At 55.9% G+C, this 15,407-nt stretch overlaps 1 protein-coding gene across 2 annotated transcripts in view; it reads right to left on the reverse strand.

Moving 5' to 3' along the window:
• Positions 1-2,798: 2,798 nt before the first annotated feature.
• The window catches only part of PTPRU (protein tyrosine phosphatase receptor type U), an 83,940-nt gene continuing 71,331 nt past the window's right edge, over positions 2,799-15,407 (reverse strand). The window contains exons 22-30 of one of the 2 annotated variants that reach the window (XM_027109391.1): positions 14,771-14,925; positions 13,213-13,348; positions 12,548-12,697; positions 10,797-10,970; positions 8,049-8,189; positions 5,794-5,919; positions 5,503-5,660; positions 4,262-4,397; positions 2,801-4,008 (exon numbers count right to left, since the gene is read on the reverse strand). In XM_027109391.1, coding sequence (XP_026965192.1) covers positions 3,946-4,008; positions 4,262-4,397; positions 5,503-5,660; positions 5,794-5,919; positions 8,049-8,189; positions 10,797-10,970; positions 12,548-12,697; positions 13,213-13,348; positions 14,771-14,925 — 1,239 coding nt within the window. In that variant the 3' untranslated portion in view covers positions 2,801-3,945. Of the gene's footprint in view, positions 4,009-4,261; positions 4,398-5,502; positions 5,661-5,793; positions 5,920-8,048; positions 8,190-10,796; positions 10,971-12,547; positions 12,698-13,212; positions 13,349-14,770; positions 14,926-15,407 lie in introns of both variants that reach the window. The other variant, XM_027109392.1, reaches the window with a different exon arrangement.

Genomic DNA, 15,407 nt, shown 5'->3' on the forward strand with positions numbered 1-15,407 from the left:
AGGATGTCGCTCGGCCTGAACCTGTTGAAACCATAGGTCCCTCCAATTCCATCAACACCACCCAGCCTCCCACTGCCCTGGGAGCACCACAGCCTCTGGTTCTTTCTTCTCCCATTTCTTGGATGAGGCTCCCGAGGCTCACTGAAGGTCAGGACCCGTCTCAGTGCCCCTGAGAGTAGGAGGCCCGCGGACCAAGAGCCTTGGACGCCATCGTCCCTGCTCATGTCACCACATCACAAGGTAGGTTCTGCCCACATGAAGACACCGTTATTTCTGCACTGGCCTCAGCCCTGGGGGTGTCTATTAAGCCCCTGTCCAGCAGAGGCCGCTGGGAGAGGCCAGCGGGAGCCCAGTGACAGGGAGCAGCCAGGCCCCGCTCTCAATCAGGGCTTTGCAAATGGCCTTAGCATCTGTCAAAGTCACGGCTCCATCTCCCGGGTGCCCGGGATATATAACATGTCCCAATCAGGGCCAATAGGCAGCCGGGCCCTCCGTATTTGTGGAAATCCTATTTACTGGAGTGGGGCGGGTGGGGGCTTCTACCCCACATCTGCTCTGCCCGTGGCCCTGGGCAGAGTCAGGCTGGACCATTCATCTTCTTGTGCTCCAGGCAGCCTTGTCTGGGAGGCCACTGCCTCTGACACATTTCACAGCATTTGAAAATCAGCACCCAGGCCACAGATCACCCATTTGGTGTTGTATCAAGCGATCGTCTGGCTTTCAACGCCACCCGGACAGGCACAGAGCAGAGCAGTTAAAGGCCCGGGCTTTGGAGTCAGCCCAGCGTGTGTTCAAGTTCAAGTCCGGGCTCTGCCGTGCAATGGCTGTGACTTTAGGTGAGGAAATGCCTCCCTCAGCCTCCGTCTCCTCACCTTTAAAATGAAGGGGTAGTGGCCCCTACTTTGAAAAGCTGTTGTGTGGATTAAGTAAGAGACAAAGCCTGCAGGTGCTCAGCGACAGGCAATGGTGATCACATTTACTATCCAGAGACTTCAGTATTATGGTAAGAGATGGCATTTACTAAGGGCCAGTAATGTCACCAGGGACTCTGCTAGTTCTTGTTAAACAATTTTATCTCCAGACTTCACAACCAATCCTGCAAGTAGGTAACGCTATGTCCATTCTCCAGATTAAGAAACTGAACCTGGGGTGGTTCGGGAACTTGAGCAAGGTCACCAGCTGGGGGGATGTGGGAGCTTGGCTTGTTGATTCTGGAGCTGGTTCTTCTCCTAATACACAACCCACCCTCCCAGCTCCTCTGAAAGGTCAAGTAAGGCCAGACAAACAGGCAGAACCACACCACCCTCCCTCCCTCCCTCACACCAACATTTCCTGAGCATCAGCTCCAAGTCCAGTGCTTTGTTGAGAAGTGGATACACTCAGATGGACACAGAAACACTTCCTGCCCTTAAGGAACTCAGCACCTGATGAAGGGAGAAGCAGGGCCGCTGACCCACTGCACAGAACACATATGTATCAGTTAGCTTTTGCTGCATAACAAACAATCCACAAACTTACTGGCTTAAAAGAAAGAACAATTATCTCTTCCAGTTCTGGGAGTTGGTTGGGCAGTTTCTGCTACATTTAATCATATAAGTACACTCACCTGACAGGTTAGCCAGGCTGGAGGGCCCAAGATGGCCTCATTCACCACATGCTGGTTCTTCTCCACATGCCCTCAAATCTCCCAGTAGGCAAGACAGGTTTCATTACGTGGCAGAGTGCCAAGAGGGCAAAATCAAAAGCTGCAATGCCCCTTGAGGTCTAGAAGCCAGAGCTCACTTGATGTCAATTCTGCCACATTCTGTTGGTCAAAGCAAGTTATACTCTATTGCTTGGCCAGTATCTATGACATACATTTGCGGCCCATCAGGTAAGGCTTAGTGGTCAGTTCAGAATGAGTGTGAGGGTGTTAGTTTGTGCCTTAGCTAACTGGGATCATAACTGTCTAAAAATTGTTTAATTCAGATTAAAGGATGTTGAATTACAAGGTCATTAGAATGGGTCATATCCTTTAACCAATGGAGAAACTGAGGCAGAGTCAGCCAGTGTGTGAACAGAATCAGTACATCACAGAGCCAGTCTTCATATGAAGAAACTGAGACCCAGAAACAGGAATTGTCTTCACCACGTCCTACAGCAAGTCTGTGACAGAGCCAGGAGTGACTCAGGGCCCTGCCAGCCAGGGCACTCCTCCTCCCACTGCACCCCCTGAGGAAGCCAGAGACTGGGAATGGGCTGGACTCAGGCAGCTGGACAATCATCCCCACGAGATATGTGTCTGCTCTGTCCTATCTCTGTTGTGTTTTAAATGGAGTTCTTTCTGCACACCTGGCACCACACAGGCACTTAACCACTACCTCATCTCATCATGATAGAATTGTCCCCATTTTACAGATGAGAAACCAAGGCCAGGAAAGGCAGCTGATTTGCCCAGGGTCTCACAGATGGTGGGGACCATCTGCCTGACACTGAAGCCTGAGCTTCCCATGCTGGATGCGAAGGAGCTCAACCTAGATCCAGGCCCCCAGGGGCTCTGTGGCCCTCGGAGGTCTCAGGATAAAGCCCCCTGTCTGAGTAAGTGCTCCAGAGGCTTGAGTGGAGACAGCAACAGCCAAGGTCCCTTGGAACCAGCTCTGCAAGTGGAAGGCCCCTGAACGATGCTCTGGTCCATGCCCCTCCCCCTATTTTATGGATGGACAATTCGAGGCCAGACCAGGGCCCTCCCGCCGCACTGGGAGGCTGGGGGCAGGTGAGCAGGCCCCAGTCAGGCTGGCCAGACACACATAAGGCTGCTCTGTGGCATTCAGAGAGCACGTTTATTTACAAAGCGCTTTACAAACATCAGCTTATGCCTCCCCACAGCCCCCTGCGAGGTAGGTCAGTAGTCATATCTACAGTTTACAGATGGGGAAATTGAGGCACGGAATGGGGGTGTGGCTTGCCCCATATTAAAGAGACCTTCCCACCCCCCCATCAAAAAATAAAATAAACAACAAAAGCATAGATCCTCCACCCCAAAATATACCTTCTTTCTCCAAACTCTAGAGGTGCTGAGCACCCCTGATTTAATAGCATCCCAGTGGCCAGCCTGACCAGAAGCCACAGGGACCTCAACCCCAGGGGCTGTCATTCAGCCTTGCAGATTGTCACTGACCCACGACCCAGCCAGTGAGGCCTGAAAGTTATAGGCAGTGGGGGCTGAGGTGACTTCATTCTGCAGACATTGGGTCAAGCAGGCAAGGGACCCCACACGGGACAGGGTAGGGATGGGCAGATCCCGGTTCGGGGAAGCTCAGAGCACATTCAGGGAAGCAGAAATGGAGGGTGGGTAGGGGTCATGAGCAAAATATCCCCGGGGCTGCAGGGAGGCAGCGGGTGGAGGAGGGAGCTGACGTTCCCCCTGGGAGGACAAGTCTGAAGTGCCCACTGGCAAATCAGGGCAGAGTCCAGTCTCCCCAGGACCCTCAGGGGCTGGGCCAGATGGGATGCTAGAGGCCAAGCCCCAGTGCACTCTCTACGCATGTCCAGCCAAGCTGGGTGGAAACCCTGGCCCAGCACTTGCTCTACAGGGCTTCACTCATCTCTGCCTAGGGCTGGGATGCAATCCAGGGGCCTGAGCCTGGGTCTCCCAGAGCCGGCAGTTCTGAGCCCGTCACTCTGCCGGGCAGCGCCAGGCCTCTCAGAAGGCCTGCAGGACCCCGCGGAGGTGGGCTGGGCTGCAGTCTTGCTAAGCTCCTCCTTGGCCCGCAGCGTACCCACGGAGGTGCTGAAAGACCCTGCCCACAGTGGAAGGGGGCACCAGGATGGCCCAGCGCCCACTCCAGTAATTTCCCTGTGAGGGCTACAGCTGAGCAGAGTTGGGGGTGCAGGTCTTCCATGTCAGTCCGGGATGGTGGGCCTGGCCCTGAGTGCGCAGTGGGTGCCCCAGGCCAGGGGCCCCTGCTATCTTGACTCCAGTCCCTCCAGGTACTCCAGGGCCACATCATAGCAGAAGTGGTACTGATCCTGGGAGAGGGAGAGAAGGAATCACCAGCCTGGTCCCTCCCTAGTACCCTAGTACAGGGGCAAAGGGGCAAGCATGAGCCCTGCCCCATCGATGGGGAGAAGGGGAGAAATGGGGGTAACATTTTGGCACCAGAGGACTAGAACCCAAGGCCCAACTGTGGGGGCCAGATAAGGGAGAGGGGCGCTGAGGGGCCTGGCCGGGAGTGGACCGGGAAGTTGGAAGTGGCTGGACAAGGGGTACATGGCGCCTCACCAGGGTCTCCACCATATTGGGTTTGTAGTTTCTAAGCATTTTGGCAGCAAAGAAAACGTCTACCAGGTTGTGGCAGCGGATCATCTCCAGGACCGTGGCGCAGGCGCAGAAGGTGCCGCTGCGGCCGCCCCCATTTCTAAAGGAGAGACACGAAAGATTTGGGGCTGGGCTTGGTGGGTAGGGCAAACTCAAGGGTGAAGGGCAGGGCAGGGCCAGGGAATCCACAAGGGAGGGGCGGGGCAGGGAACCCAGATGGGAGGAGTCAGGGAGCCCAGAGGCAGCAGCAGGAAGAGAAGGTTAAGGGGATAACAGACTAGCATCCCAAGTGGAAGGTATCTAGGAAGGCAGAGCTTCCAAGAGAAACAGAGCAGATTCGAGAGAAAGGAGGCCAGACACACTCCAAGAGAAAGACACTGAGACAAAGCCAGCGACAGAAGAGGACTGCAAGGCAGCAAGCAAAAAACCAGAGAGCTGGAGAGAAAACAAACACTGGGCACACCAACCACCCCTAGTAACACAGATACACTCCCAGTCAGACCCATGGCCTCTCACACGGAGACCCTCCCATTCCCCCAGTCCCCAGCCCTCTCCCTCCACTGTTCCCTGTGACCTGGGGTGTGGGGTTCCTCTTGGGAGATGGGGGACGGACTAGGCCCTCTGTCCCTTTCTCAAGGGGTCTCTCCCACTAGAACCAAAAGCCCTCGAGGGTCACGCCCTGCCTGACTCAGCTCCCTGCCCCTGCCGCCCATGTGCCCAGCCTGACACAGGGAAGGGTAAGTGCTGAAAGCATGAAAACGTGGGAGGCAAAGAAGTGACTGCACCCAGATGTGAGTGAATAAACGAATCTGTGAATGAGGCATGTGAATGAATGAATGAAAAAAGCTACAGACAGACAGACATGAACAAAGACCAGAATTCCGTTGATTTGGAAAGTATGTTACCGTATCATGGGCTAAACTAACTATTCTGACAAGACTCTCTCTAATTAAATTGGCAAAGTCAAACATCACACAGAGGGTACTGGGCGGGTGTTCAGGATTGAGTCCACACCCTGGAAAGTGACTGGGCTCCTCCATGGACGGCAGGGCCAGCCTCGCCTGGCTGGGCAGAGTCCAGGCCGCGCTGTCTGGGAGCTCAGGGTTTGGGTGCCACAGCCCTGAGGCCCTCTCGCACACTGGCCTCTGCCCCGGTCCTGTGGGGCCCTGACCCCTCCTCCCAGCCAAGGGAGGGCCGGCACTCACAGGCAGTGTACGATGGTGCGCCCGTCCCCGCTCTCTGCCTGCCACTTGTCCAGCTCGGCCAACAGGCGCAGGAAGGCCTTCTTGGAGTCCGGCGTGTCCCGGTACGCAGACCAGCGCAGGAACTGGAAGTGTCGCACCAGCAGGTGCCCCTCCTGCAGCTGGGGGTGCGGGCAATCAGCCAGGGGACATGAGTGCCAAGGGTTGCACGGCCCCCTGGGGACCTCAAGAGGGTCATTCAAAGCCACTCAGCCCCCACCCAGGTTCTCATCCTGGAGCTCCCAGATCACTCACCCGAGAGATGTTCTGCACCCGGAAAACGCGGGTCACCAAGTCCTCGTCCGCTGCGCCTGACACGAACTCCACCTCCATGAGGCCATACTGCTGCCGGCCAGGCTCAGGCCAGTACTGCAGGCATGGCTGGGAGCGTGGGCAGAGGGGGCAGAGCGGAGCTGAGCTGAGCTGGCTGGGCAGCTGCTGCCCACGCCCACCCCCAGACTTGCACGCTTGCCCGGGGCCCACCATTCACTCCAGACTCACCTTCAGTTCCCCCCACATCCCACCGCTCACCCATCAGACCGCAGTGCATGCCCGCCCCAGTGCGTTTGTACTGACACACTCAGGTTAGCCGAGGCAAACCCTTTATAGTGGTACACGGACTCTCACTGCCGTGCCACGAGACAGCTACACCCAACACACTCGCCAGCACACACATCTACACGAAGTTGCCTTCTTCCAGAGACAGGCCTCAGATCACCCCCACCCACGCCAGCACCCCTGCCCCGCGGCCCTCTCTCTCGCTGCCTCGGCCCCCCAGCATCATCTCACAGACGTGAGGTGTCCCTGTGCTGCAACACAGCTCAGCACCCCGACTCCTGCAGTCAGGGTCCTAAATGTACCCCCTCCAGGCCACAGACTCAAGACAGTGGAGGGACACAGGAGAAGCAGCCCACACACACGTACATACACGGGTCCTCTGGGCAGCTGGTCCAAGGCCCCAGCTTCTAGCAGCCTTCTAGCAAGGCTCTTCCTTTCTCTGGGCCCCAGTTTCTCCATCTGTGAAATGGTCCCTAGGCTCCTCCCAGACAACACCATGCTCCATGTGCCTCCCTCTCTGATCACGAAGAGAGGACACTACCTTCCTCCTTTGCCTGGGGCCTGGCAACTCCTTGCATTCAGGCCTTCACACATGCTGCTCCCTCTCCATGGATCACTCATCTCCCACCTCTTCACCTAGTTAACTCTACCCTTCCTACACATCTCAGCTCAGATATTACCTCCTCCAGGAAGCCCTCCCTGATCAATCATCCCCCCAGGCTCTTGTGTGTCCCTGTGCCAGGTCCATGATAGCCCATTCCCTCTGCTGTCATGATCAGTTTTTGTACCTGCTTACCCCTGGACCATGAGATCTGGGAGGGGCCGTGTGTTCTTCTGTCTCCCCACCAGGCTGACAGGGAGTGGCCCATGAGGAAAGGTGGTTGAATGAATGAGCAAATGGGTGACCAGTGAATGACATCTGTGTGAGACTCCCTATGGGTCCCTCGCCTCCATCTGAGCAAGGGCAGGTCCTTGCCACATGGGATTCCCTGTCCAGGTGCTGGAGCCCATTACCCTGCAGTTCTAGGTCATTTATACCAAGCGCCTGACTTGCAAAGAACCCAGTTAACCATCTTCCCCAGGCAGCCATTAAGAGGCTGTCATGCTCATTTTACAGCAAATCTTCCTGGGCCTCCTGGGATGGGGACCTGGGGAGAGCGGGGGCCCAGAGATCTAGAGAAGATGGTCATGCAGGGTGGAAGGCTGGGCGTCTGTACCTCCCAGGAGTTCCAGCTTTGGGAGCCCTGAAAGGAAATGAGGGTAGCTGCCCCTAGGCTGAATTCACTGACCAGTGTCTGGACCAACCTCAGAAGCGACTGTCACCCTCATCATCTTCATCCCTGCCATGTACCGAGCACCTGCTATGTGCCGGGCATGACACAGTGCTAAGCATACATCTCACATGGTCCTGACAATAACCCCTGAGAGAACAGGTGCTGTGATAGCCCCCATTTCACAGAGAAGGAAGCTGAGGCTCAGAGAGGTAGATCAACTTACCCTAGATCAAACAGTCGGAAGGTAAGGAGGCTGGAATTTTACTCTGCCTCAAAGGCCCCCATCATGAGCAGTTTCGCTGAGTGACTGAAAAAGCAGAGGCTCTGGGAGGAGGCAGCCCAGGGTAGGGGGCACAGCTCTGCCACTGCCCAGCTATGTGACCTTGGAGAAGTCACTTCACCTCTCTGGGTCTTAATTTTCTCACCTGAAGCCCATAAGCAGAGTCCCTGGCATACATCAGATGCTCCGTAAAGAACAGCTATTTTTCTCTAGTCTGAGCCTCGTTTTACAGACAAGGAAACTGAGGCTCTGGGAGGAAGTAGGACACATCTAAGGTCCCTACTCAGCAAGTAGGTGGCAGAGCTGGGTTCCAACCACTGACTTTTGAGATGTGCCCTTGAATACACTGAGGTCCTAGGCTGCAGGTAGCCAGCCTGCCCGGCCAGCAGGGCCCTCACCCAGGCAGAGTTGGACTGGTGCAGCTGGTTGAGCATGACGATGGAGGTGCACCCGTAGTCGTAGACCAGCCGCCAGAAGTCAGGCGTGGTGCTCTGCAGCGGGTGCAGGGTCACGATGAAGGCTGCGCTCCGCGTGTAGCTCTGCAGGGAAACCAGAACTCAGTGCCCCGACATTGCCAAGCCTCTGCAACAGACTGTCCTCCTGCCCTGCCCACCACAGCTCTGCCCCCAAAGGACCAGGCTGCCTCCAAGGGCCCAATTTGGAGGCTGGCCAGCAACTGAGGCCTCAGTTGATGGGGTGAGCCCCCAGACCTCTAATGCCCAAGCCCATGGCCCCCAGGAGCTAAAGGGCAAAAGGTTCCCAATGGGTGGCAATGGGAGCTTGGGCATGGTAGGCAGAGGCTGGCCAAGCTTGCTCCCTGCCTCAGTGCCTTTGCACCTGCTATTCCTGTTGCCAGGAACAAATTTCCCAAGTGTATACATGGCTCTCTCCCTCACTTCTTTCTGGTCTTTGCTTAACTTCACCTCTTCAAAGTGGCCCTCCTTACGAACTCATTAAAAATTGCCACACACATACCCCAAGACCCACATTAAATACTTCTTCTGCCTGGTTGTTTTTTGTAGAAATTACCAGCGACTGACATTCCATTGCATATTTGTTTGTTGACTGTCTCAACCCATTCCCCAAATACAAGGTTCAGGAGGGCAGAGATTCCAGGGTGTGGTCTGTGCCCAGAACTTTGTAGGGGTTCAATAAATATTTTTGAAAAAATAAATAGCTAGGTCCCTTCCAACTCCACGGATCAAAGGTCTGACACCCCAACCCAGGACCCCAGACCAGTGACCGGTACTGACTCTGTTCCCTGCTCCCAACCTGGCCCCTCCAGGTGGGCTGGCACCAGCCTTCCCCCCTTTCAGTGCCCCAGCCCCAAGTCTCCTCCTGGTGCCCTGCCTTGACCCACCTGTGCCATGTCCCCCTTCCTCTCCTGATGCTCTTCTCTTCCGACCCCCTCCCCAGGGCTCACTGAAGGCTCCCTGACTGCCAGCTCCTGAAGGCCAGGCCCAGCCAGGCTCCAAACCTCAGGCCTGGGCACCCAGTGGAGCTCCCTGCAGAGTTAACCACCCGCAACAGACCCCAGCTGGCCCCAAGATTAGCTCACTCAACCCAAGCATCAGGGCCTCCTGGCTCCTGGGACTCATGGTTCACGAGGCAAAAGGCTTTGCGTGGCTGGGATCAAGTGCGTGAGATATCATGGCCCCAGGGAAGCTTCGCCACCTTACTCGCCCATTCCCATCCAAGGCCAGGGAGCCAGTGTGACCCTCTCCAGCTCAGAGACTCTCAGGACCTCAGAGAGCCTCCTTTCCATCCCCCCATGTGCAGATGGGCACGCTGAGGCCAAAGAGCAAGCTGAGAGGGAGGCCACAGATTCCTACGTCCCCATCCAAAGCTCGCCAGCACCCTCTGCCTCCTCTCCAGGGCCCTGGCCCCCTCTCCCTTCACTCCCTGCAGTGGCTGGGGCCACTCCCCCACTTGCCTTCAGCTCGCTCCAGGAAGCCCCTGGGAAGCAAGTGTGGGAGCTTTCCCTCCTTAGAGAAACCCCACTGTCCCCTGCACCTGCGTGCCAAGGGGCCCTGGCCAGGAACTGGGCCAAGAAAGGCCCATCTCCCTCGTCCCTGCTGTAGGGGAACCTCCCTCCCCTCAGCTCTCATTTCCACGTGGAGGTACGTCCAGTGGTGACACACCTGGCCTCGGCCCACCTTCATGCACTCCTCCCATGGGCAAGTTTGGGATGAGGACGGAGCGCACTGAGCTTGGCCCCTTCCCTGCTTTTTCCAGGCCAGCCCGTCCTGTCCTCAGAAGGTGTGCATTCAACTGCTGCTGCACCCTCCCACAGGAAAGGCCTATCCCTGATGTAGGGGGCATGAGTGGGGCTGTGGCTGGACAGCTGTGGCCGGGAGGACCGGTCTGCCTGCCTGAGGGGTGAAGGAGCAGCCAGTCCACTTAGCCACATCGCTGAAGTCACATTCTCCAGTGTCACTGGCTTTCTTAAAACGGTAACATTTTTCCTCCACCTGTCTAGCCCCTACACCTCTCTCTCAACTGGGTCCAGTTGGGGAAGGAGTGAGGGGACACTCCCAGACTCATCCCCCTCAGGTAGCAGCACCTGGGAGTTATTCACTGGACCCTAAAGCCCCTGGTCTGCTTGCAATGCCCAGTAAAGGCGGTGGAGCCCCCTGAGCTGGGAGCAAGGGAAGGGGCTCCTAAACAGCTCCTGAGCCCTCAGACCAATACCAGGCTGGGCCAGGGAACAAGTCACTACTCCAGGCCAGGTCCTGGGCAGGCTCTAGCTCGACCACCCCAAGACAAGCTCCCCTGGCTCCAGATATCAAATCTCAAGCCCCAACCCCAAACCCTCCCAGCCTCCCCAGTCAAAGCCCTCGAATCACTCATCCTACCCCAGGCTCTGCTGGGCCTGACCCTGGAGACAGCCCTGTCTGAACTCCACCACCCAGACTTCTATTCAGGCCAGGGGTAATACCTGAAGGGGGCACTGGCTTAAGTGCCCTGAATGGAAGATCCTTGGGGGAAGGAGGACCACACAATGGGCCTGGTCCCAAGAAAGGCAGAGGGTCCCCCTAATCAGAGCCCTCAGCTCTGTCCCCCCGGCTCCTGGACCTTCCCAGATGCTGCTGGGTGGGAGAGTCCCAGAGCCCACCCCACCCCCGTGGGCACCCCCGTGCCCTCACATCTGTCAGGGCTGCATTGATGTAGTTGTTGGGGTCACCATCGGTGGAGATGAGGAAGGGCAGGCAGCGGTCAGGCGGCAGGACGTCCATGCTGCGGTTCTTGTCCCGGTTCCGGGGCAGCAGGGCGATGCTGCACTCCTCCACATCCAGCGGCGGCGTGACCGAGTTCAGCGTCTACAAGGAGTGGGGAGAGGAAAGGGAGGTGACTCCTGTGTTTGTGGGGCCTCCTCCCAGCCCCATGAAGGAGATGGGGCTGGGTTATTAGGCCCATTTAATGGATGGAGAAACTGAGGTCCAGAGGGAAGGGAGAGAGGGAAGGACACAGGCTCCCTGTGTCCAGGATGCCAGGGCCTGGACAGAGCTCTGGGGACTGGAGTCTGCCTGCTCAGCACCTATGTAACTTTAGACAAGCTACTGTATCTCTCAGCCTCATTTTCCCTCAACTGTAAAATGGGATAATAATATGCCAACCTCACGGGGCTGCTGGGAGGATAAGTGAGATAATATCAAGCCTGGCACAGGCACAGCTTTCAATACACAGATGGCGCCATGAGGGTCATTACCAGGTGCTTGCAAGGAGCTAAGCCCGGAAACCCCATATCTTCCACAAAGCAGACTCCAGGGACTGACACAGGTGGTCACCTTCCTCCATCATGGCCCTGTCAAGGGACACCTGGCACAATAGCAAGCCAGGGACTCTGGGTCACCTCCCCTACCCTCCCGCCTTCATGCCTCATGCATCCTGATTCGCCGGGTCTCCATTTCTTCTCTTATTCTTGGGGCTCCCTACCAGGGAACCCAGTCTCTCATGGTCCTCAGGGCTCAACATCCTTCTCCAGGAATCACAGAGAACATTTCCTGTGACATCACTCTATGCCCGTCCTAGAGCGCCAGGCCCCCGGCATGTACCACCAAACCCTCACGGGAACCTTGGAGTAGAAGGGACATCTGGGGTCTCTCTGTACCCAGTGACCATGCTCAAACTTCTCTGGCGAACCAGCCTTCTCCCACCTCAGTCACGTGACATGGTGAGACTGGCCCTGCCCCGAGAACCAGGCCTAGGCCGATCTGTGTGCTCCATCTCTCTGGTCCCAGTGATCAGCTCAGAAATGGGCACATGAGAGTCTGGTTGGGACTTTTATTGGGGCCGTTGGGAGCATGAACTGCCCTCTTCCAGAGTCTTCTGACGGCAAAGATAACATAAGCCTGACACCGTGAGGGGCCAGAGTGTGGGTCTGAGAATGAAGCCAAAAACAGAAGAAAGCAGAACCAAAAATGGACACAGACTAAATCCTGGCATCATCACTTGAACCCCTGGATCCAGCCATAACTAAAGCTGCACCACCCTCAGACTTTTCAGTTACAAGAGCCACTGAGCTGGACTTTTATCACCTGCAACCAGAAGAATCCTAATGACTACAAGGACTGCAAGGACAATATTAACTATCTTTCTTTTCTGGGTAAGAGAACTGTGGTTTAGAGAGGTCAAGTGATTCGTTCAAGGTTATTCACAGCTCTTAACTAGGTAAGGCAGGATTTGAACCCAGGTTTATCTGACTCCAAAGCCTGGGCTCTTAATTTCTTAGATGCACCACCTCCTCCACTGTCTCTAAGTCCTTCCTAGTAACCCAGCTCTGTGCATCCTGCTTGGCCCTCGGTGACTCCTACAGCACTGAGGACCTCCCAATACTACACACACACACACTCACATACTCATAAACCACACCTATACACATACACTCGTGCCCCACCTGGAACTCCTCCCGCAGCTGGGAGGAATTACTCTGAGGGTCAATGCGGATCATCTCCTTATAGGTGGCCTTGAATTCGCTGACAGGGATGGTGGTCTCCCCACACAGGCAGGCCTCCAGGATTGCATCATGGATAAAGATGTACTGCTCCTGGAGCAGGAGACAAGAATATGAGGAACCAGGAGAGGAGCAGAAGGTAGAGATTTTAAGGTTGAGGGGGGAGGCAAGCTCATGTTTGAGGCTGGGTTGCTCTGAGGTGGAGTCCAACCACCTGTTACTACAGGTTGGACCCACTGTACCTGAAACAACCTTCAGGGATGTTTGCTCACTTATCTCATATTTCATCCCCATAATAACCCTATGAGAAGCTCTGAAGGTGAGGGGACAGCCCAGGGTCACACGTCTAGTGAGGAGACAAACCCAGTAAGCATTATGCCTTGACTGTAGAACCTATGACCTTGGCGCAGTGCCGTCTGACCTCACCCAACTGAACACAGTGGAGCTGAGTTTGGGAAGACCCTAAGAGGCTGGCCGACCAAGTTCAGGGATGGGAAAGAACAAGGGGACATCCTAGGACACCCTTCTGACACACTCCACCGGCTTCAAGCTCCTGAACGAGGGACACTCCTGCTGGAGGGGAAGCGGGGAGAGGGCTGCAACCCCACCTCAGTCTGGATCATGTTGACGCGCCGGGAGCAGAGGGTCTTCACGCAGTTGTAAATGTCCACGACCCCCTCACACTCCGCCATGTCCAGCATCACATCCAGAACGATGTAGCAACCTGTGCGGCCAGTGCCCGCGCTGGGGAGAGAGCGGCCCAGGCCAGGTCAGGACCTTGGGGAGGAAGCCCCAAGCAGAAGAAGAGAAGAGGGTGCCTGGGGCCCCTGGCCATATCTACACCACACAGGGGATGGGGGATACAGGAGGAGCCAGACACAAGGCTGCTTGGAAGAGTTCCGGTGAAATGTGATAGAGGACAGAGTGGGGGCTGGGCCTTGGGGAAGGAGAGGAATGAAAGGGTAGGGAGAATGCAGATGTGAAACCAGCCCAACTTAGCAGCTGTGACTGGGGGAGAGGAACAAAGGTGCTGCTCAGAGAACATTAATCCAGGAATGTTCTGGTCTCCTGGATGTCCCCAAATCTCCTGCACATCCTTCAAAGCCCTACGCACTCAAACCCACTCACATACTCAGTGGATCCTCCAGCAGATGTCATGCTTTTGAGCTCCCAGAGCAATCTGGGTGGACTTTTATCAACACCTTCCTTCCTGCTCCGTGGTCACTGTTTAGGTGGCTGTCTCCCTCACCAACTGGGAGCTCCTTGAGAGCTGGGCTGGGTCGGGCCCAATTCTGGGATCCTCACATTCAGCACCAGGTTGAGCAGAGTTGAGAGGAGGGGGGAGGACAAAGATGACACCAAGATCTCACGCTTGAAAATGGCAGCAGCAAAGTGTCAGCCACAGAGACACACGGCCACCGGGTCTCCCGTACACCGCTGCTGGGGGCTTGAATTAGTGCAACGACTCTGGAAAACTGTTTGTAGTACCTAGTAAGGCTGAACATTCGCACAGAGCAATTCCACTCCTACGTACATACCTCCCTGGAAGGTGTGTGTGTGTCGGCCAAAAGACATGTAATAGAATGTCCTTAGTAGCACTATTCATGATAGCTCAAAGCCGGAAATGCCTATCCATGGCAGAGTGGATAAACACATTGGGGTTTATTCACCCAGTGGAACAGGATACAACATGGATGAACCTTATAAACATACGGTTAAGGGAAAGTCAGATTCCGAAGTGCACCTGATGCATGGTTCCATTTACACAAAGTTCAAGAGCATGCAAAATGAATCTGTGGTTTAGAAGTCAGGACAGTGATTGCTCTGGAAGGGAAGACGGGGATACAGACCAGAAGGGGGCTCCAGGGACACACTTGCTCAAAGGAAGCAAATGGATCTCAGTCCTGCCTGGTGCCTCGCCAGCCCCTCACCCCCTCCATGTCTCCAGCGCCCCCTCGGCATCTGAGAGAAGGGCCTCCCCAGGTCTTGGGGAGCACACAAGGGTGCCAACTCCAGAGCCAAAGCTCAAAGGGCAAAGGGCCCCTGGTGGTCATTCTCCCCTGTCCTCTGTCTCTGAGCAGGAAGGACCCAAGTCCAGTCTCGTTTAGGGACCTCCAACAGCCCCATTCCCCGCCCCTCTTCTCCCTGGGCTTCCCGGCACCCCACCTGCAGTGGATGACAATGGGCCCAGCATCAGGAGGTGTGGAGGCCTTCACGCGCCGGATGAAAGCCAGCAGCCCCGTGGCGTGGTAGGGGACGCCGTGCTCCGGCCACGCCGTGAAGTGGAACTGGCGGACCTCGTGGCGAGCAGAGTAGCCTCTCTGGGGAGACAAGAGTAGTAACAGTCAGAGTCCCTGCTGGCGTCTATCAGACACTTGCTGTGTGCCGGGCACTGGGGTGAGCATCTCACTGCAAGAACTCAGTTCACCCCAATGACACTCAAGAGGTGGGTATTAATGATTCACTGCACAGGTGAGAAAACTAAGGCTCTGAAGAGGAGAAACCACTTGCCCGAAGTTAGACGAGACAGATGTTATGCAGGAGTTGGGCTGGGATCTTCCTGATGCCAACCCTGCGTTAGTAGTCACCCCCCCTCTACCGCCTGGATTACACAACAGCCCTAGGAGATCATTTTGACTCTCCAGGTCTTAGTTCAAAGGGGGAAAACTATCTTTCTTCTGAGGATTTTACAGACGATCAAGTGGGACCATGATTAGGACAATCTGGTCATGCCTGACCCTGTGGCTTCTCATGAGTGATGTAACCACTCTGAGCCTCACTTTCCTTAACTATAAAATGGGTC

This window comes from Aethalodelphis obliquidens, unplaced genomic scaffold, assembly GCF_003676395.1.
Source record: "Aethalodelphis obliquidens isolate GAN/ISIS:26980383/991018 unplaced genomic scaffold, ASM367639v1 scaffold9, whole genome shotgun sequence".
Lineage (NCBI taxonomy): Eukaryota > Metazoa > Chordata > Mammalia > Artiodactyla > Delphinidae > Aethalodelphis > Aethalodelphis obliquidens.